At 35.5% G+C, this 22102-nt stretch overlaps 4 protein-coding genes across 9 annotated transcripts in view; 2 read left to right on the forward strand and 2 right to left on the reverse strand.

Annotated features, from left to right (window-relative positions):
- Window positions 1-1441: 1441 nt before the first annotated feature.
- Window positions 1442-6408, reverse strand: LOC104735711 (protein TORMOZ EMBRYO DEFECTIVE). Its single transcript, XM_010455539.2, has 14 exons — window positions 5940-6408; window positions 5624-5806; window positions 5313-5474; window positions 4946-5163; window positions 4544-4826; window positions 4298-4432; window positions 3997-4115; window positions 3365-3521; window positions 2959-3205; window positions 2799-2875; window positions 2516-2635; window positions 2271-2401; window positions 2015-2189; window positions 1442-1927 (listed from the first exon to the last, which is right to left on the reverse strand). The coding sequence occupies exons 1-14, from the start codon at window positions 6234-6236 to the stop codon at window positions 1610-1612; spliced, it is 2622 nt and encodes an 873-aa protein (XP_010453841.2). The 5' UTR covers window positions 6237-6408; the 3' UTR covers window positions 1442-1609.
- On the forward strand, window positions 6358-8069 carry LOC104735712 (inositol-tetrakisphosphate 1-kinase 1). Its single transcript, XM_010455541.2, has one exon. The coding sequence runs from the start codon at window positions 6854-6856 to the stop codon at window positions 7814-7816; it is 963 nt and encodes a 320-aa protein (XP_010453843.1). The 5' UTR covers window positions 6358-6853; the 3' UTR covers window positions 7817-8069.
- A 5149-nt stretch (window positions 8070-13218) lies between these two features.
- Window positions 13219-15352, forward strand: LOC104735713 (transcription factor MYB93-like). Of its 2 annotated transcripts, none has more exons than XM_010455542.3 (4): window positions 13219-13296; window positions 13548-13822; window positions 14248-14940; window positions 15059-15352. In XM_010455542.3, the coding sequence occupies exons 2-4, from the start codon at window positions 13560-13562 to the stop codon at window positions 15093-15095; spliced, it is 993 nt and encodes a 330-aa protein (XP_010453844.1). In that variant the 5' UTR covers window positions 13219-13296; window positions 13548-13559; the 3' UTR covers window positions 15096-15352. The 2 variants fall into 2 exon arrangements, with proteins under 2 accessions (XP_010453844.1, XP_010453845.1); XM_010455543.3 differs by having other exon boundaries at window positions 13231-13314.
- The window catches only part of LOC104735714 (SART-1 family protein DOT2), a 47995-nt gene continuing 40051 nt past the window's right edge, over window positions 14159-22102 (reverse strand). The window contains exons 1-14 of one of the 5 annotated variants that reach the window (XR_015578034.1): window positions 21638-22076; window positions 20614-21204; window positions 20022-20160; window positions 19884-19926; window positions 19580-19693; window positions 19391-19487; window positions 19239-19305; window positions 19092-19151; window positions 18392-19001; window positions 17711-18093; window positions 17395-17615; window positions 17217-17301; window positions 16993-17125; window positions 14159-15087 (exon numbers count right to left, since the gene is read on the reverse strand). Coding sequence is in view for 2 of the 5 variants with exons in the window: in XM_087481387.1 (XP_087337513.1) it covers window positions 17048-17125; window positions 17217-17301; window positions 17395-17615; window positions 17711-18093; window positions 18392-19001; window positions 19092-19151; window positions 19239-19305; window positions 19391-19487; window positions 19580-19693; window positions 19884-19926; window positions 20022-20160; window positions 20614-21194 (2478 nt within the window). In the remaining 3 variants the exon portion in view is untranslated. Of the gene's footprint in view, window positions 15088-16839; window positions 17126-17216; window positions 17302-17394; window positions 17616-17710; window positions 18094-18391; window positions 19002-19091; window positions 19152-19238; window positions 19306-19390; window positions 19488-19579; window positions 19694-19883; window positions 19927-20021; window positions 20161-20613; window positions 21236-21637; window positions 22077-22102 lie in introns of those variants that run through there. The other 4 variants (XR_015578033.1, XR_015578035.1, XM_087481387.1 and 1 more) reach the window with 4 other exon arrangements.

Consider the following 22102-nt stretch of genomic DNA (forward strand, 5'->3'; position numbering starts at 1 on the left):
TGCTCCAACTAAATGAATTTGATCCACCATACCTGTCGATCGAGTTTCGATCCAGATCGACCCCACGAATTATATATCTCTAAATATTTTCATAAGATTTCTTTAAAAAATTATATAGGTGACTAGTAATTAGAAGAGCATCATATCGATATAATAAGTACACGTGCTAAAATATCATGCTCTTTCATGCATGAACACAGACAAAAAAAAAGTTGTGCGCACTAAATCTGTTGATTAGAGACGTAAAATTATGATAATAAATCTGTTACAAATAAATCTCAAATGAATCAAAAATCACATACGAAAAGTAAAAGAACGAACAGCGATATAGTTCTGTTTTATGGGCCAAACAAATGGCATCCGAAACCGAAACCAAACAAAAATCAACCTAATTAATTGAAACCTAATATTCTTACAAATCTCTTCTATTAAAAACATACATGCTAAAAAGTGGATTTAAAATAACATTGATTGTAACCCCATTAAAAATTGAACCGAAACTGGATTGCACAGTTATTATCCAATAACCTTGAATTCTTCGTAAGTTAAATATCCTCAGTTGCTGGTTAGCCATCTCCATGCATAATGTATGATAGAATTCAAAACACATAATGTTAGTTTGCAACTTGCAACTATTAGAACCAAATACAGATGTACACGCACTGGTGAAAACTAAAAGCTTACGTACATTAAGATAGCTTCTAGAACGATTCATAAGACCTAACCTTGTATACGATCTCTGCCTTCTCTCTAGAATCTTCAGTATTTAAAGTACCTAGCTAACTAAGAGTAATCAAGTTATTTAGAGGAAAATTCATATCAATCAATGTAAAATTTTGGGTGTTACATGAACTGATATCTATGAAACCAGAAATACTTAAGTTTGTAAGTTGCAATGTTACTAAGGAGATGTCAGATGATAAAAATAATGAAGCCTAAAAAATGTGAGTAAGGAAGTGAAAATCCTCGTGAATCATGTGATGCATCATGACGTGTATTACTATTACACAGATTCTAATTCTATGAAGAATTAATATATTAATATGGCCGTTGATGTTTACGTTATTAATCAGTATAATGTTTGTTCCCATGACGCGAATATACGCTGACGTGAAACAAAAGTACTCTACAAAAAGAAACAACAAACACACCTATGAAAGTAGTATATTTTCATCAGGGAAACAAATTATTACAAGTTCTATTACTAGTTTGGCGAGATGTATAGTTTGTTCTGTTTTGCTAAGTTTTCGAGAGAGAGAGGGAGAGATAGATCTCATTGGTGATGAGTTTTTACAATCAAACGCAAGTTTACAAATGGAACGGAACAATACTGGTGATAACAGAAACTTGAAAACCGCTGAATTCTGAAATCTGAAAGACAATACTGGTAGTTTCAGTGGAGGGCAGGAGAGAGCCAGAGGGGATGAATGAGATTGTTGAATTTTGAGAAAAAGTCAGCAAGTGAAACTCTTTTAGATGGAAGGCTTAAACGTTGAAAGACAACAGCACTTACAAGAACCAATTACACAAGAAAACTAGAAATACCAAAATTGGGATTTCCATCCCTCAAAATCTCAATCAAAATATAATTCATACCATGGGATTTAACTCAAACTGCGACTACGCTTCCCTGAGCTTCGGCAATAAGTCTCTTCTTACTAGATCTGTCTTTGGATTTCTGAGACTTTCGTTTCCTCGAAGGAGTCTCCTGGTTTAGCTCTTCTGTGTCTCGTTCTATTGCAGCAGTGACCTCTTTTTCTTTCTTCTTGTCCTTAGGATACTCACTCTCAGTCTCTGGATCAATTACTGACATCTCTCCAAGTGTGTAGTCTAACAAGAAGCTGCTTCTTACGAATCTGTCGATTCTATTATAATGCCTCTGGGAATATGGGATTAAACCTTCCAGGAGTTCTCCAATTCCTTTTATCTGTCGAAAAGTTCCCAAGATCAAGCCAAAAGTAACCCATAATATTTACTGCTAATTGATATTTGACTTTTAGGTTAGAGACCATACCTGAACAATTTCAGTGGGAGGAAGTATGTTGAAGGTTTGGTAAAGAACAAACTGAGCAACGTGGCATAGCTTTGGTTTTGTGTTCCATTCTCGAACATATTCAAAAAGCAAACGAAACTCTTCTTTTTCAAGTCCTTGAAGCGCTTTCACAATCTGTTCGTCCGATTCTCTTTTCCTGTTACACCAATTGCGGGTTAGAAAAGGAAAAGCTTAATATCGAGAAAAGCTTACGTGTTCTTGGATGGATGGCTTTTACCTGCAGAGACCAGCAAAGAGTTCGAAGACTTTGTGAGGCCGACGAAGCTGAAATGCTAATCTTATAGCTTTAGTGTATTCAGCATCTAAGACTGCGTTTTCCAGCTCTTGACCTCTCAAGATTGCTTCTTCCTGTACAACGGAAGTGGTTCAAGATGATGGTCGAACTAAAATATCAAGTATACATGACACAGCTCGATGGAAACCAGACTATTAAAACTTAGTAAATTAGTGAAATTGACAGACCTCTTTCCGGAATTCGTCTTCTTTATCAGAAGCTGTTGAATCATGCCATAAATTAATAACTGCATCACCTCCACCAGTTGCAATCATTTCTGTCTTCTTTCCGACAGCTAAAGCCCATACCTGTAAAAGTTAAAGAGAAATTTGTCTGAAAAGAATAGCAAGAGGTATACGACTAATGGCAATGAACATGTTCCATCAAAACGCTAGAAATAAACACTTCCAATACTAATACAGGCAGACCAAGATATGGATACATCAAGACACCAAGTACACTTTAAGTTACCTTGTCCTCATGCTGGTCATATGTGGCAATGCATTCGCTAGTGTTCACATTCCAAAGTTTCAATAAACCATCGGCACCTACAAGTGCACAATTAAATGTTAAGACTAAAAAAAAAGTACTTATGACAAGAACCTATGACATTCAGGGTAGTGAAACTTACCACATGAGACAAACTGGGTTCCATCAGTGATGAATGAGGCCCTAAGTACACTTGAAGTATGACCTTCAAATGTTTTGAGGCATGAACCATCAGATATAGCCCATATTTTTACTGTCTTATCACCTGACGCTGTGATTACGCACTGATCAACAGTTGAGAACTCAACAGAAAAAATCCGCCTCTTATGTCCTCTAAGTGTAACAACATGCACCAAGTCTGGTAGTCTCCATATGCTAGCCGTACGATCCTGCAAGACAGAAACTAACAGTCAGCGCTCAATGCATCTTCATTTAATAGGAGAGAAAGAAAGATATATTTCTCATTTCCCCTGTATTTGACAAAGGTTCACTTGAATGAGATCTCCACAAAATTAAACAGAAAAGGTTTGCTCATCATATTTTATTACCTCAGAACCAGTGCAAACTAAGCTATCGTTACGAGCAACAGCCACGGAATTGATGTCTTTATCATGGGCAGCGACAACACTTCTAGTTTTCAGATTAACTGGCTCCTCTGAGTCCTCTGAGATACCATCAAGGCTCCAGACCTTCAGAGTGCGATCACTAATCCACAGTAACGTATATTAAGAGATTAAAAATAAACTAAGAGAAAAATGACAAACTTGGAAGTGACTATAACAATAGATAAATATCTCTATTGTTAACAATGCAGACAAGTTCTACACCTTCTATCATGACATGGACGTGTCCATATTTACGTACACATTGGTTTAAACCACAAACCACAATATTTCACTAAGAAATAAAGGTAACAGCAATCATATTTTCTAGACCACACAGTCTCTATACTTCTTTATCTGGTTGTAAATTTTCTTTTCCAACATAAGGCCTGACAGTAAACAGTCAGAATTTTACAACTGAAAACTGATCCTTTCTTATATTTCCCAAGAGTCCTAATCAGGATTTCCTCATTGTTGGAAACAATATATGCATACACTATAGTATTCCCATGCTGGCAGTACCATGCTTCACTTATATCAAAATAGAAGGTATATGCAATCATTTACGTAGCACGTACCCACTGCCACTGACAAAGAAACTAAAGGACTTCTTCGCAAAAGCAACTGCTAAGATATCACCATTATGACCCGTACCAACTCCAATGCAAGATTTGCTTGTTGCATTCCATAGCCTTACCTGTACAGTAATCAAATATAAGCTAACCGACTCCACAGATCACTCTAACAGAAAAGGCATATTGGGGAGTGATGCGCATGAAAAACAGCAATGTAGTCTGTGCTTTGCCAGCAAACTCATAGAAAAAGTCTCAAGAGGGGCAGAGTTTATGGAAAACTACTAAGGTCAGTAAATGGACTTACAGTTTTGTCTTTACTTCCAGTTACGACTAGAACATTCCCAGAACTAGATACACAAGTGTCAAGGGACAAAACAACTTCCTTATGGCCAGCTAAAACGTAGGAACATGACATTGTTGCAACATCATAAACACGAACCTGCACATATATTTGCAAATCTTAGTCCATTAAATAATCAAAATGACTTGATTATACTCCCAGGATAATGATCAAGCCAGCATGATGCAGAGTGCAAAATACTCGGGTTACCTCCTCAAGATTTGTAGCTACTGCAAGAAACTGTTCTTCATCACCTAGAAACTTCATTTCAGCTATTTCTTCATTATATCCAACAAGCCTCTTGCTTAGCACTAACTCTGATTCTTCTACATTTTCCACAACGGAGTAGAAAAAAAACTGCTGATCAGCAGTCACACAAAGCAGTCCGCGATCAGAAGGCAGCATAGCAGCTGCAGTGAATCCCCTTTTAGATTCCTCGTCATCCGAGCTGACAGTAATATCCGACGACTTTTGCTCGTAGAGGCAAACTGAACTGTCAAAGTGAAAAGCCAAAGATCTTAACACAATTTTCTTACACTGGATAGTTAATATAACTTTACAGCAAACATTAATCACCGCAACAAAAACCTATTAAAGGGTGTAACGGCTCACCCTTCAGACTTCCAGAGTCGCACAACACCACGTTCACCAACAGTAATAAAATATGTTGCTTGAGAAGAAGGATCCTTCTTTTTACTCTTCTGATCCAAAGAAGTTACAAATGAAGCGAAAGGCGTCCCAGAAGAAACTGTTGTCACAGCTTCTAGAACCTCAAACGTTGCAACTGTAGTCTTGCAGCTATAATCATGAAGGTCCCACACGTTTACAACCTGTGATTAATCAATAAGTTAGCACCACTGATCAATTGAACTTTAGAATAAAGGCAGTACTCAAATGTCTCATACCACTTAACAAAACACTAACAATCCTACTCCTGAAGTATGTAACTCAACTAAACTAGAGAGTGCTTAGAACTCACTTTATCTCTTCCAGCACTGAATAAAGTCAATCCATCCTCTGATAGAGCAATTGAAGTCACAGCTGAAAAGTGCTTATCCAAAATGGCAAGACATTTCTTCTCAGTATTCTTAGCCATAAGATCCCAGACACGAACTGTTGAATCATCACTTCCGGAGATAAGCTACACAGAACGCAAATCTTGTCATCAAACAGAGATGGAATATAGCTTAACAAGAATAACATATCTCTTTACAATCAAGAAAGTCTATCCCTTTACAACATACATATTACTCCCAGAAAATTTGACCCATAGACAGAATTGTTACATACGATATTTTTGTTTGCATCAGGATGGAACAAGATACTTGACACAACTCCTTTATGGCCTTTGAAATAATGAGTGCAGAAACCACCATCAACATCCCAAACAAGCACTTTCCTGTCAGCTCCGGCAGTAGCTAACAACCCTCCAGATGCGTGGCAAGCCATACCCATCACAGGTCCCTCGTGTCCCTGCTCATCAATCATTAAGCACAAAATTATATAGATATATAAAAACAGTACAAGGACAACAATTGTAATCCGGACGAGCTCAGAGATGAAATTAAAACACCAGAAACACCAATTACAGAACCAATTTAAGTACCTTCCAAGAGCGAATGCATTTCAAGGTTTCCAAATCCCAAACTCGAATTTGTCTACTATGTCCAGCAGAGAAAAGGAACTTATCGTCAGGACTAAGAGCCAAAGCAGTGAGCGTATCCGAATCTCCTTCAATCGTGGATTTCACCGATGAATCCAAAGAATCAACGATGTTAATGGCGTCACCACAGGCGCAGACGATGAAAGAACCATCAGATGAAACAATGAAAGGACCACCGCCGTAGAACTGTTTTAGAGATCGAGAGCACTTGTAGTTCTTCTTTAACGAATGAGGAGCCATCACGACGGCGAACTCTTTTTCTCTTTCCCGTCCGGTGGTGAAGAAGAGAACGTCTTAGAGCTTTCCGCGAAGTAATAAGGTAGCCGGAGAAATAATTAGGGTTTAAGCTGCTCGCTTTTATATCTCTTTTTTTTTTTTTTTTAATTGGTGGTACCAAATTACGCGTTTTTGCGATCCGCGTTTGCAAAACGTTTGAAATAAATATCCAAAGCCCATTAACAGTACAATGGCCCATAACAATTACGAAGCACTCATAGCCGTCCATCTGAGGAAAAAGACCTACACTAGTCTTCTTTCTGACACGTGTTAAACATTCGCCACTTGCATATTCACACGTACCAATATTCGATTCCACACGTGTACAACATTCCCTTCTCTCTCTCTCTCTGTTATTTCATCTCTAGAAAAGGCCACAAACCAAAAAAAGCCAAACTTTTCGATTTTGTATGATCTCTTCGATCTAATCGAGTTCTTTTATTTTTAAAGCGTGCCGTGTAGGATTTCACATCTAGGGTTCGCTAAAAGCTTGAATCTTTTTCTCTTTTAGAAGAGGTTTTGATTTTCCTGGGCATGAATTTTACCCTAACCTTGTTACCTTCGAAGCAGAACAGCCAAAGATGTCGGATTCAATCCAAGAGAGATACTTAGTTGGATACGCACTCGCAGCCAAGAAGCAGCATAGTTTCATCCAGCCTTCTTTGATCGAACACTCGAAGCAACGAGGCATTGATCTGGTCAAGCTTGATCCGACGAAATCGTTGTTGGAGCAAGGGAAGCTTGATTGCATTATCCACAAGCTTTACGATGTGTACTGGAAAGAGAATCTTCAAGAGTTTCGCAAGAAATGTCCTGGTGTTCCTGTAATCGATTTGCCTGAGGCTATCGAGCGATTGCACAATAGGGTTTCGATGCTTGAGGTCATAACTCAATTGAGCTTTCCTGTATCAGATAGCGAGAGGTTTGGTGTCCCGGAGCAAGTTGTTGTTATGGATTCGAGCGTTTTGAGCGGTGGTGGAGCTTTAGGGGAGCTTAAGTTCCCGGTGATTGCTAAGCCGTTGGATGCTGATGGGAGTGCGAAATCTCACAAGATGTTTTTGATATATGATCAAGAAGGGATGAAGATACTGAAAGCTCCTATTGTGTTGCAGGAGTTTGTGAACCATGGTGGTGTGATCTTTAAGGTCTATGTGGTTGGTGATCATGTGAAATGTGTAAAGAGGAGATCTTTACCTGACATCTCTGAAGAGAAGATTGGGACATCGAAAGGGTCTCTTCCGTTTTCGCAGATATCGAATCTGACTGCTCAGGAAGACAAGAACATAGAGTATGGTGAGGATAGGAGCTTAGAGAAAGTGGAGATGCCTCCGTTGAGTTTCTTGGCTGATCTAGCAAAGGCCATGAGGGAATCAATGGGTCTCAGTCTCTTTAACTTCGACGTGATTAGGGATGCGAAAGATGCTAATAGGTACCTTATTATTGATATTAACTACTTTCCTGGATATGCTAAGATGCCTTCTTACGAGCCTGTGTTGACGGAGTTCTTCTGGGACATGGTCACAAAGAAGAAGAATCATGTCTGAGAAAAGGTCTGCCAAAAGTTTAATAGCAGGAACATTTGTTGCAACTGCCATTACAAGCATCTCAATTGGTTATGGCCTGTGGTGACTAGCTGCTCTGCTAATTTTCATTTGGATTCTTGAACTTGTGGTTTTTTTTTTTAATATATTTTTTTAGTTGTTTCTCTTTCGTTTACTTCCAAGTTTTGCAAGGCCTTGTTCAAATGCATAACTGTTGCTACTCTTGAAATGCATTGGATCTCTAAATTCTTGATCATTTGCTCTGTTCTTAACTATTGGTAGTACTAGTAGTGTAGCTTGTGACTTCTCTTTCAAGCTTTAATGGCACCTATTCTCCTCAAGTCTGTCAAGGACCTTGTATGTTTTCGCCAATTTTGAGGTGTAAGTTGATTGGTAACCTTCCCTCGAAAATGCTTATCCATTCTCTATGTTCTAAATTGTTTTACGAAACCGATGCTAAGCTCTTTGTATCGGTCTTCCATATGAACAAAGAGACATGGAGATTGTTTGCAAGATATACTTAGCGAAGCTCTTTGTACTTGTATATGCGTCCTATGCTTCTTGTTTCTGCCTTCTTGGTGCAGAACTCATGTCAGATAGATGTTCATTGTTTGTGATCGACATCTTTTAGTAAGGTATGTGATTGTCTAAACTTCAGCATGAATCTCGCGGAATGGTTTTTTTTTCCCTGATAAAGCAAACTTGTCGTATGTTCACTTCTGGATTTGAAGATTCTCATAAGATGTTTAGAATGGCTTACATAAGATAAAATGAATCTAGGAACATTTGTCACATCTTTTGTGTTTCTCATTTTAGTGGATGTCCTGAGAATATAGGTCCCTAGTTTCAATGGTTGATTTTGATAATCCAAAGGTTGAAACCAGTGTGCTTTAGCTTCTCCGGAATCTTATACTCTTCTGATTTGATGTGTGCATCATATGCATATTCCTACACATATGTGTGATTCTAAATTGGGGTTGGCAATTGTGCTTTAGCAACTTGGTTGAAGCTGATAAGTTGATTCTGGACAAATTTGAGATTCTTACTTAATCTCCATTTTTCGAATAAAGTAAAGGTGATGATTATATAGATAACAGATAGAGAGAGAGGGATAAGTGTTGTTATTTTATTTGTTTCTTTATTGGTGAAATCAGCTAGTGAGTGATTGGATTGTTTCGACTTATTATATTAAGTTGAGAGCGTGGGATGGAAAATACATGAACGAGACTTATGAGTGTGTCTGTGTGGTTCCTATGTTCCTACTACGGTTTCACGATCAATAATAATCGCGTTTTCGCTATTCTTTAGGTATTAATAATATTGGGCTTTCAACATTTATTTGTATGTTTGTTTGTTTACAAGTTAGTGTGGGTTGTTTTCATGGTCTCAAGGTCTTCCTCTTGCCTCAATTGATCTGCCATTTTATTGTTTATAGTAAATCCGTTGGATCTGATTAATCTTTTCAAATAAGATGATCTCAGTCATCGATAGATGCCATTTAATTTAGATTTGAGTGTTCATTGATTCCGGGTTTGTTTTTGTAACCATTCAACAACAATTACGTGACAATAAGCACTTTTATTATCTCGAGGTTGGACTATATATATTACACAGTTACAACCTCTGAGGTTGTAATTAGATCGAATATATAAATTAGTAATCTGTACTTTCTGATTTTTAAAAAATAATAAACGGATGTTTAAGTAAATTTGTCTACTCGTTATAGTATCGTTATTATGTTTTTGAATTTGTGTATAAATTACGAAATAATTTGAGATATATATATATATATATATAGCTTTTGGATTTCTGCTATATCGAATCCATCAAATTGATAGAGAGGAATATATGACCTTTATTTGACTGCATCGAACTTCTAATCCCTCACGCCACAAGGTAGCTTAATGTAAGCTTTTTTTCACTTTCTAATTTTTAAATACTACTTTCTCAAAAAGGTCTACATAGTCGTCCTTCTCATAATATTGACCTGTACCGTAGTCGACTTAGAGAAGGTAAAATCGAAGACTTATCTACGTTATATATTTGACATGGAAGTCTTCGTTTTAACCAACTCTTTTCATTTTTAGTTTTATTCCTAACCTAAAAGTACATGCGTAAGGTGAAATAATTAATGGGTTATTAACTTATTATACGAGTGTTTGATTAGTTATATCCCAAACCACTGCTGCATAATAATTCATTGTATACGTAACTTCTCCCAAGTAAAAGTAAAAGTTTCTTTTCCATGTAACCGCAGAGTTTAACTTTTTTTTTTATATGTTTATGAATGTATAGTGGTCTACAACGTTGACGCACCATCCTACTAACTAATTGAATTACTAAGCTTTAGGTTTCTAAATATTATTTTGCGTAAATGCATATAACAATGTAACGTGCAAATCTTTTTGTTGGTTGGTCTTTTTTCAAAATGTTAGGTTTGACTCATACACAAGAAGATAATATATACTGTCAGGTAATTATCATCAGAAACGGGTCACACTGATGTATATCGGAGTTAAATGTATAGATACAAAGTTTAACTTGGTTTTTCAGTATATGACGTGTATAAATACTTTTTTGTGGTGTTGGTTTCTGTAATTTTGGAGAAACTCAAGTACTTAAGCAAATTTTGTCCTTTAATAATTTTTAGTGAATGTCAATTTGAGCATTATAAAGAAAATATAGGTCTTGATTTTTTTGTTTGCTGTTAGGTTTGGGTTTGCGTAAAAGTAAAAATAACCATATCATATATTTAAACGCAAACACAAACGTTAAAAGCAAACAAACATTCAGAACTAAAATGTCAGTGGTTTTATCGTTGTACTAGGCATATTTCTAAAACAATTGTTTCCAAAGCTTCTCTTGAGATCGAGAGATCCGTAAAAGTATTAGTAATATGTTGTGTGGTATTTGACTCGAATAAGTTATTGACCAAAATTTTAAGAATTTTGGTAATCTAAAAATATGAGTTACGAGAGATAATTTTCGAAGCTGTTGTGAGTAAAATAAGCATAAATGCATTATTCAATCAAAGATCATGTCCTAAAAACTAAAGCCTTAAGATTAAGATGATATAAGTGTTTGGTTAGCGGAAGATCAACTGTAGCATTGTTGTCTCCTTCGGATTAGTTGGAAACTTCTTCCGTACGAATCTTTCATCTGTTTTCTATAATATATTGTTAATTATAAAAAGTAGTTTACAATTATTATCTTAAGAAATGTTTAAATTTGATAACTATCCAACTCAAAACACATATAACCAGTGCGTTATGATAAATTAGTACGTATTATTAGGAAAGTTATAATCTAAAGATTTGTATTACTAGCTAGTGATCGATCACTAGTCTCGTTGTATCGAAAAAATTAAAATCCGATGATCTGATAATTTTATATGGATATGGTGTTTTTATGGATCAATTAACGTCAACGTCGAAGCAATGAGAATGATTTTATATATGGACGAATTTAACGTCAACGTAGAAGCATCTAAAAAAAGCGATTAAAAATTAAGTGTTAAATAAGAATTAGTTTAGTCGTTAGAAGAGTTAGGGTTTTCGCGGGTCCCAAGGGTTCATGTTTGCGTGACTTGATGTGCTTAAAACTAAATTTACACCAATAATCAACCACCAATATCGAGACGTTTTATTTAATTTTCTTTTCATAAATTTATACTTGATATAGCAATGTTTATATATATCTGTATTTATACTATTTGCAGCATACGTACATTTATATTGATTTCTTCGTCAATTTTTACTAGCTAAACCTCCAATTTCAATTTGTTTGCATTGTCCTTTTTGTCTAACTAAATTCGTGTTATAGAGATCCTCGAAATATCCTCGATCAATAACTTATAAAATTATTAACGCATGTGCCACATGGAAAAACATAAACTATGAAATTTAATTTTGATTAGTTCACGTATTATAAGCTTCGATTCGATGGAATGTAAAAGTTTTATCTAAAGGGTTGTACGTTCTCATGATGATTCCTGGAAACACTAGCTAGCACTCGATCTGCATGGCTCGTGTAGAATAAGAAACACTTTTGGCTAAGAAAAAGAGAAGAAGGTGAGATGTATTATTGATGTGTTCATCTTTGCCAACTGTTTTATTGATCAGAACACGATATATTCAATGATGAAAAAAATTGACTTCAACAATAATAGTTTTTCTTTGTTTATATATACGTATCATGATATATAAGTTGAGATACGTGGCATGGTGTGGATCGTTTGTTGACCAATGACCAGTATTGCATACTGTTGTGGACACTTTCTTCCAAAATCTTGTTATGTATATAATCTATAGTTTACTATCAAATACTATGTATATACACAATACAATAAAAATATAACGTCTGACAAAACAAGTTTAACGTATCCACGTGGAAAATCTTAATATATTTTTTTCTTTTGTCGACAAAGCGGAAAACCTAATTTAGTTTTTATATGTTGGTTCCATGTACGTATATTTTGGAAGGGAGATGACAAACTTAGATATATAATTTAAATAAATAATTAAACGGGAGAATCATTGATAATGCAACATGTTGTCTCGTACGTAAGTCATAATCCTATATAAAACTTTATACTTGGGAAAAAAAACTTGATACCACCCTCCATTGTTTACCATGTAAACATTTACAAAAAAAAATTGCTTCATTTTTTTAAAAACTAGTTAAATATCAAGTCATAAAGTTTTTGCATCTATATATTTCTAGGATAGAAAAAAACAAAAATGTGTTTCTTCAGTGTGGCTAGAAAAAATTCCTAGATCAAAAAACACTAAATTCGCAGTTTGTAGAATATGATTTTCTTTGTTTTTTTTTTGGCCATTAGGTATGCAATGAGCCAATGTCAGTCTTTGGTGAAATTTGATATTTGGCGTAAATCCAAATGGCTAATTCACGTGGAAAAAAGATATGCATAAAAATTGATCAAGACAATAGTAAAATATTGAAATTTCATAAACTATCTTTCACAAAAACATGCATATTTTTCTAGACCTACAATATTTAATTTTTAAAGGCTTTAATTTGATATGGATTAATTTCAATTATATTTCTATTATGTACACTTACAAAAAGCTTTAATAACTATTTACATATCCATAATACTTAAATTTCTTTTGTACATTTAAAATTTTTAAAGGCTGTATCTACAAACTTCCTTTTGTCAACATATGGATTAGTTGCAGCAACTTTTGTGTACCTACATTGCTTCACAAACTTGATCATCTTCTTCTCTTCCTTTCTTATTCTTCTTCTTACAAAATTATTTTGATAAAACTTTCCACAAGGGCATTTTGGTTATTTATTAGGTCATCAAAGTCAAAAGCTAAACTAAGATCTTCTCCCTCCGACAAGATACAAGACACGAAAGCCCTATTTAATGCAAAGATCACACATACACACTTACCCTCATTCACTAAGATCCTTAATTGTTATTTTGATCGCCTGCTTCATCAAAATTTATCTCCCTTGTAAGTGCTCTTCAACAGGTTCGACGATACATATATTGATATACATACATACATGCATGCAAACATATATATACTTATCTTTCTGCTCACACACGTTAACAAGTACAAGTTCATATGAATTCAATTACGGTGTTTGCTTAATTTATATACTGTTATCTCTCTTAGATTGATGTAATTCTACATTTATGCTTAATTATTTATTCAAGATTAATTCTCAGGAAATTAAATAATATATATATTTGTGTTATTAGTACGTAATTATAATGGGGCGATCACCATGTTGCGATGAGAATGGGTTAAAGAAAGGGCCATGGACACAAGAGGAGGATGAGAAACTGATAGTTCACATTCAAAAACATGGCCATGGAAGCTGGAGAGCTCTTCCGAAGCAAGCTGGTTTAAATCGATGTGGGAAGAGTTGTAGATTAAGATGGACTAACTACTTGAGACCTGACATTAAGAGAGGAAATTTCACTGAAGAGGAAGAACAAACTATTATCAACCTCCATTCCCTTCTTGGAAACAAGTAATGAATCACTTTTTTCTATAAGTCCTTACTTTGATTGAAAATTAAACCATTTGTTAATTCTTCTAGTCAAATCTTTATATATCTCACAGGTTGTTTAAATAGCTAGTGTGAAACGAGCTAGGATTAAGTTTATAACAAGAATCAAGAGTAGTCTAATATATGAAATATATAATGAACATATATATTAATTAGTATTGTATGGCTTATGGATGAAAGAATATAATTGACATATATTTACCTACTACACTGGTGTTCTCTAGGTGCATATATACGTCTTTAGCCATTTTTTCAATCTTGAAAACTAGTTCTTGTTATGACTAAAAGAAATCAATATTAGGTATTAGTCTTAAACTAATCCACTAGCTAGGATAATATCAGTTTGATTATTTTTTTTTTAAAAGTTTTGTATGTGTTTCTGAAAGGTGGTCGTCGATAGCTGGTAATCTTCCTGGGAGAACGGACAATGAAATAAAAAACTATTGGAACACACATTTGAGAAAGAAACTTCTCCAAATGGGGATTGATCCGGTGACCCATAGGCCAAGAACCGACCATCTAAATGTTCTAGCTGCTCTCCCGCAGCTTCTCGCGGCCGCAAATTTGAACAGCCTCTTGAATCTCAATCAAAATGTGCAACTGGATGCGACAACTCTTGCTAAAGCTCAACTGATTCACAACATGATTCAAGTCCTTAGCACCAATAACAACACCAATCCTTCTTTTTCTTCATCAACCATGCAAACCAATAACAACAATCTCTTTGGCCAATCTTCTTACTTGGAGAACCAAAATATATTTGGTCAGTCTCAAACCTTCTCTCATATTCTTGAGAACAGTCATGATAACCCTTTGGATTCTTTAACTTCCGGCCCCATACAACCCGATTTTCAAGATGATCATAATTCACTCCCTCTGTTGGTTCCTGCTTCTCCTGATGAAGAATCTAAACAAACTCAAACGATGATCAAGAACAAAGACATCGCGGAGTACCATCATCCTGATCATAATACAAACCCTTCATCATCAAATTCGACGTTCACACAAGATCATCATCAGCCATGGTGTGACGTTATTGATGATGGAGCAAGTGATTCTTATTGGAAAGAGATTATAGAGTAAGTCCTTTGTCAGTATTCACCCACATACATATCTTGTTTTGTGATCACATGAACGTTTTCAGTGAATAATGGACGCTTCGGGGCTAGTCTAATGTTTTAATTCTCCATTTTGCAGGCAAACGTGTTCGGAACCATGGCCATTTCCTGAATAGACAAGACTGGAAAATAATTAAAGAGAGAATACTTTGATACTTTTATTTGTTGTCAATAGAGTTAAAAGCATATTTGTTGTTCACTAATTAATCTTCCTTACATTTTGTTTTTTTAGGACCATGTGTGGTAAACCGTGATCTCGTACAAACTTAATTACTGTACCTTACCGTATTAGATACAAATGATTCGTGTTTGTAATTACTTTAATACTTCTAAATTATATATTTTGATGAAAAATACAAACGTTGATTTAATTTTTTTTTTTGTTCATCCATCTGGATTTCTTAATTAAAAAGTAAATAAACATACTACATCGACACGTAAACGCATACGCAAATACAAGCATAAAACAAACAAGCTTGTGATGTCTTCTATTAGTTGTATTTTTAGTCAACCAAGTAAAACCAAAACAGATTCTTGAGTCTCCCAAGCCGAATAAACAAATAAATCTGATTACTTTTTGATAAGAAATATATAGTAGTACTTTTGTTTGTTTTACCAAATATAATTGAAGTTAAAAGATTTAGTTGGCGATGGGTAAGAAGAAGTGAACTACAAAATATCTCTCGAAAGTGACACAACCTTGTTTTCGTTTTGACTTTGGTAGGAGACGAAAGGGTTTAAATGAATAAAGTTTTAGTTACATATATTACGCTACATGTCTCGTGGGACAGAACATCTTGGCACTATTTTTAATCTCGCGGCCAAAACCAAACAATGACTCATGATTTTTAATCTCGCGGCCAAAACTAAACAATGACTCAAGATGGAAAGGGTAAATTTTAACAAAATTGAATACTTTCAGTCAAAGGAAATATCGTTCTCAATATTAATTCAAGTTAAACCCTCAACCAACCACATTTCATTTTTGGGTTGTGACAGGGAGATATAAGATTAAAGAAGCCTGTTATAACGATTTAATTGAATTTTTTAACAAGGTACTAGATTACTCTCAAGAAAATAGCCAACGGTTAGATTTTTAATCTGGTTTAAGGAAAAAGTTAAATTTCAAATACACATTTTTTTAAATATAAAAATCAGTTGTGTTATAAAATCAAATCTGATAAGAAAAAAATTATGAATTTAACTCGACATCCAGACGAGGCGAATTAAACTGATGACCTCACATATCCTAAACCATTTCTCTGATCACCAGAAAAACAAAACAATTTTATCATCATGAATTTAACTCGTTTTCATATTTAATTGATCGCTACCACCTATGTTTTCGTGTTTTTTATTCAATGTTTTCTTATTCTTCATATTATTTATTGTCATTTCTATTGTCAAATTTTGTAATAATCGTCATCATTACTTTTACCGTATGGTTCTTCTCTATACTTTTTCTCTTCATTACTTTTAAAATTTTATATACTTTTAAACTTAGACGCCTGATAAATCAAGTTTTCCTGCTCATTGTTGTAAGCATATTAATTTTATTTATACTGATTCTGAACTATTGTCCAAAAATTTCTAGCCGATGTGCAATATTGTGCATAGTTCTTTTATTTCCATAAATTTAGAATTTTTTTTTTCTAAAAAATTCTGGAAATTTAAAAAAATGTTAATGAATGACATGTCAAATCCTGATTGGTTGTTTAAAATAATTCTTAATATAGAAAATTTTGGAGATTTTAAAAAATGTTATTAGTATAGATTTCTACTAAAGAGATAATTTTTTTTTTTAATTTGTTGGGATGCGATAAAAACAAAATTTTAAAAGGAAAAGAAACAGAAGTGTGATTTTAAGAACTGAAACCAAACCAATTCGCGTTTTTGGCAACTCCATCAAAATATCATCAGTCTCCGCATGAATCTATATATTGAGCTATGTCATCTTCTAAAGACTGTAACAAAAGATCAGAGACGTAATCAGAATCCTAAAAATGAGTTTACCAGAGACAAATCGATGTGAAGCAAAGACGCAAGCAAGGTTATCTATAAGTGTCCTTCAAGGCTTTGGTCTTTTTGGTGGTGTATCCGAGTTTCCAGGCTCCGATTTCCGCTTTATTCCCAAGAAATGCTCCACCTGAAACGTTTCATCGCAAAATACTAATCCTGAATAAGGCTTAAGTTGTTAAAGAGGAATCTATTTTTTAAAAAATCTTAGATCATGTAACCTTTTTGTCACCAAGCATTGGTGTTAAGCTTCCTGGAACATCCTTCTCAACAGTCGCAAACCCGCTCTGAGGATCACTAGTTTGTCTGAAAAATGTAACAAACAAGTGTTAGTTAAAGGAGCGTCACTTCTAAGTGATGCCTAAAACTAAAACTGAATGATGAATCATCTATATATACCCTGGTCTGACATGGCCACTGAGGACAAGGTAAGGAGTTTTCAGTTGAGCTTGAGCCTCTCTCATTCTTTGAACAGATTGCGATGGTGTGTCTGAGTTTTTCATTTGCTTTAACTTGAGCTCTTCCTGGTACTGTTTCATCCGTTTCTCTTCCTTCATTTTTCCAGGTCCCTTCCCGTGAAATTTGTGAGAGAGTAATCGAAAGGCTTCTTTTGGAGTTAACTGTTAAACAACACAGATTTGAAGATCGACTATTTTACATATACACATAAGGACGAGTTTAATAAGAGTGAGAAACAAAGCTTCAGAAAACTTACAGTTCTACCAAACTCGTCAGTTCTCTCAATCCTGATGTCCTTGAATCTATCTTTAGATTCTTTAGTTCCTTCATCATCCACAATACCCACGAGCTTGCTCTTTTTTTTGTCCATATTTCTACCACCCCAATCGACCTTCTCCTTTAGGGTTCCTCGGTCTTTAAGAAGCTTCAATGCACCAGATAATCCTTTTCCAACCGCAACCTCATGTATAGTTTCATCAGGAGTTACCTCTTTGGTATCTGATGAATCTTCTGCTGCAACCATATCAGTATCTTTTACTTCTGTCCAACCATCGGGATGCTCTTCTTTTACTTCAACAGGAGCTTCGGGTGCTACATCTTCTTCCATAAACACATCTTCGCTTTCAGGCTTCCGCGCAACTGAAAGACCACATCATTAGATCAAAAACTCCATAACCACTTCTAAAGACTAAGCAAAGTTTTGTCTAAGAAAAATAAGTAATCAGCAGGTTCGAGAACTGATTAGAGTAGCCACAAACTATTTGCAGACAAATGAAACCCCATGCATTGGATTAGTATATGCATGTGTGAGAGAGAGAGTGTCTGTGTATGACACCAAATAAATGTTTCAAATAACGTAGTACTATAGCAGATCAATATAATAGAGGCAAAACATAAATAACAGTGTAAATGTGTCAGGAGATGATTTAAACTTTACCTTCATTGCGCTGGAGACCCCAAACAAAGTCCCCCATCTCTGTGAAAACCACTGTATTTTCTTGTGTTTCATCCCCGGTGGTGCTATTGTCATCTGTTGTCTGATTAGTGCTGGAGGCCACAAGATGTGCAACTGCCTGAGGACCAGATCCAGCTTCCTCTTTCTTAATGAGAGCTAACCTCCTAGCTTTCTCTAAGGATTTATAAAGATCTTCAGCATCATCGGCCAACACCATACTCTCATCTTCATCTCTTTTAATAGGCTGAACTTGTTCCCTTCTGAGTAGTCTGGATGCCTCATCAGCTTTAGCAATGGCTGTCTGATAGGCATTGCTCCGTTTCTCATACTCGTTCCTTTCTTTCTCTTCTTTCATGGCCTGCCTTTTGCCGTCTTTACGAGAACCAAGATCTTCAGCTCCTAATCCCGATGCAACAGCTTCTGCTTCAAGCAAATTAAAGTCCAATTTATCCTTTTTCCGCAATTGTTTTTTTTTCTTGGGTTTTTTGAACTGTAGCATTTCTTCATGTGAGAAGTAATCTGATGTGACTTTTGCTGACGAGTTAAGGTCTTCAAAAGTATTTGTTGTCTGACCCTGAATTCTCTTACGTAGCTGATAGGTAAAACATGAAAGACAATTAATACCACTAGTGTATACTTACTACGGTCCATTTAATATTAAAAAAGTTAGAAAGAATAGTACCTCCTCCAGCTTCTTCTCAGCTTCACCGGTGAAGCGACCCTGTGCATCCAATAAGACCCCCTAAAGACAAAAACAGTAAAATCGATTATTCCAATGGAGTGCCTATAATTCTGGTATTTGAGTAATCCGCTAGAAAGAGTAACTTACCTCATCCGTAGCAGGCTCATCATACTGCGGAAGCATCTTCTTTTCTACCGTGGGATCATCATTAAACCTAAAAATCAATATCATGCATTTCAGTCTTAAGCAACACAGATATGCTTATCTAAATGCCATTGAAACACATATATTTAACTTACTTGTCATCACAAATTCCCTTTTTCTTCTTGGCTGCTTCATAAGCTTCATTTCGACGCTTCTGTTCTCCAATTTCCACATTTTCTAGCATGTCAATCTCTGCCAGAATAGTTGCAAATCTAGTTTATGACACACCCTCACATTAACTATGCTGATAACATAGACGAAAGAGAGCATTAAAAGATACTAACCATCGTTAACGTCTCCATCAGCAAGGACACTTTGGTCTTTTAGTGTCAAGATAACTGCTCCACCTTCCACCACTTTCTCCAAACCATGTAGAACTTTAACACCGGATAGATGCCCTGTTGACCAGAATGTGTCAAGATAAAATTATCAACCAGAATACATCACATGAAGAACTTGATTTAGAAAAGAAAAAGGAATCCTATGGTATGATAGAATGCATGTATCATTATACTTATTTGAGTTTACATGATTAGTTCCTTTGACGATTTAAAGTTAATGGCGAAAGAACTGGAAAGGAAAACATACCGCCATCCTCGCTATCTTCATTTCCACCTTGATTAAGGTTGTCCTGAACAAATATAAGATAGGATTAGATTAATAAAATGACAACTAAAAGGAAGTTATGGAGAAATAAAAGGATATGTCAAGGAATGGAGATAACACCTGCTCCTCAAATATTCTCGAGAGTTGCTGTGCCCTTTGCTTCTCAGCATTTCTTTTTTCCTCAATCTTACGGCTCCTTGCAACCCATGATAGAGCATCAGAAGCATCTTCAGCTTTCTTCTTTCTTTCCTCTCTCATCCTAAGGAAGAAAACAAAAACATTTTTAATTCTTATATTACCTGTACATCTAGATGTCATATAACATACGAGAAATAAGCAGAGCCTTGGACCTTTTCAGTAATAACACAGAACTGTATAACAAGACAAATATTATCATAAGATATACAAAAAAAACTCAGTGAGTAAACCAGACTAATTAGTAACCAGCAAACTCAACAGCAGCACTTCTAGTATAGAATCAAAATCAGAAAGTGATGTTCTTATCATCTATACTAGGTGTTATAGTAAATTATAAAACACGGCCACAGCATCAAACAAACAAAACGAGCACAAGAAAGAGAGAGGATACCCAGAAAATCACTCTACCCAAAAATCATGGAAAGGCAGAACTTTCTCAACCGTAAGATTTTAAATACTTGAAATAAAATTTCAAAGATTGAATAGTTAACAACACAAAGCAAGAATCACTTACTTCAAAATGCGATTCTGAAGTTCCAACGCAGATGCTTCTTTGCCGCTTGATGTAACATCAACATTATCGTCACCTTCATTTAGACCTCTGTTGTCATAATGTTCATATCTTTCAGCAGCTTTTTGAGTCTCATCATCATCTTCATGACCTTTCTTACTCGCTCTCTCCTTCATTCTTGACCTATCCTTGTCTTTTTCTTTTTCATTATCCCTGTCATTTTCTCTATCTTTATGTTTCTCTCTTTCTTTCTCCTTCTCCTTTTCTTTTACGCGATCTCTTTCCCGATCTCTGGTCTTTTCTTTCTCCCTCTCTTTATCTCTACCTCTAGAGATCTCCTTCTCAGTGTCTCCTTCTCTATCTCTTTTTCGGTCCCTCTCTTTCTCCTTATCCCTGCGGTGGTCCTTCTCCCTTTCACGCTCCTTATCTTTGCTCTTTTCTCGGTCATAGTCCTTTTCTTTATCCTTGCTCCTATGATCCTTTGCTTTCCTCCTTCCATCTCTGTGTTCTCTAACAGGAGAAACCTCGTTGTCAGCTCTCTCTTCCCTGCTTTCATGCCTCGATTTAGACTTTTCAACTTCCATCTCCAAACGCCTACATGAATACCAAAAACTTCAATCAAGACCTAATCACCAAATGGAACAACTCATAAACAACAATTAACAGTGGTAAACTAGAATGAGTCAAACCAGCTACATGTGAAAATGGGTAACAAAACTACTATTCTTGCAAATTGATTAGTAGATACAACAACCAGCTACATGTGAATTACTCCGACGAAGTACTTGTACAACAAACATATCCCAACATCCCAAACAACACAATTAACGAGTAAAACCCTAACCTAAGAAGAACTTCATTAATATTGGGGAAAAAGGTTGAATCAAATACTGGTTCCGGTTATAGCACCAAGTATAATTCCGGTGAATAAACGGAAAAGGGAGCACGGTCAAGCAATATGATATTTATCGGAAACAGAACGAAAACTTCCGAAAAGAAAAGTGCAATAAAATCCGATTCGAGTTACCTCGGGATCTCAAGCCTTCAGTGGAAAGTGCTGATATATTCGGATCGAAGGACAAAGAAGGTTGAAAACACTCAGAATTGCTTGAGAAATTTTCCGAGGGTTTACAGAAAAATTGCGAAAGTACACCGAACGAATAGAGTAGATTAAGAAGATAAAGCCCAAGTAATTGCGAAGAAAGTGAGAAGATAATGCTTCAAGCCAGAGAGATGGCGGTTAAAATCGTACAGTGGACGATCGTAAGCTCGCCGTGGAAAGAGACGGAGAGACTCTCTGGTGGCGACGAGAGGAGAACGATTGTGCGTAAATAATGGAAAAAAAGAGAAGATATACTTGTATAGATATATAATATTCCGGTTTAAATCTTAATCGGTATAATTCTGAACCGGTTTAATTCGTTTAGTGTACATATTACCAAAAAAAATTCTCGTGACCGCATCGGTTCATGAAGACTCAAAAGTCAAAACC

This window comes from Camelina sativa, chromosome 13, assembly GCF_030686135.1.
Source record: "Camelina sativa cultivar CO46 ecotype springtype chromosome 13, ASM3068613v1".
In the NCBI taxonomy this organism is placed as follows: Eukaryota; Viridiplantae; Streptophyta; class Magnoliopsida; order Brassicales; family Brassicaceae; genus Camelina; species Camelina sativa.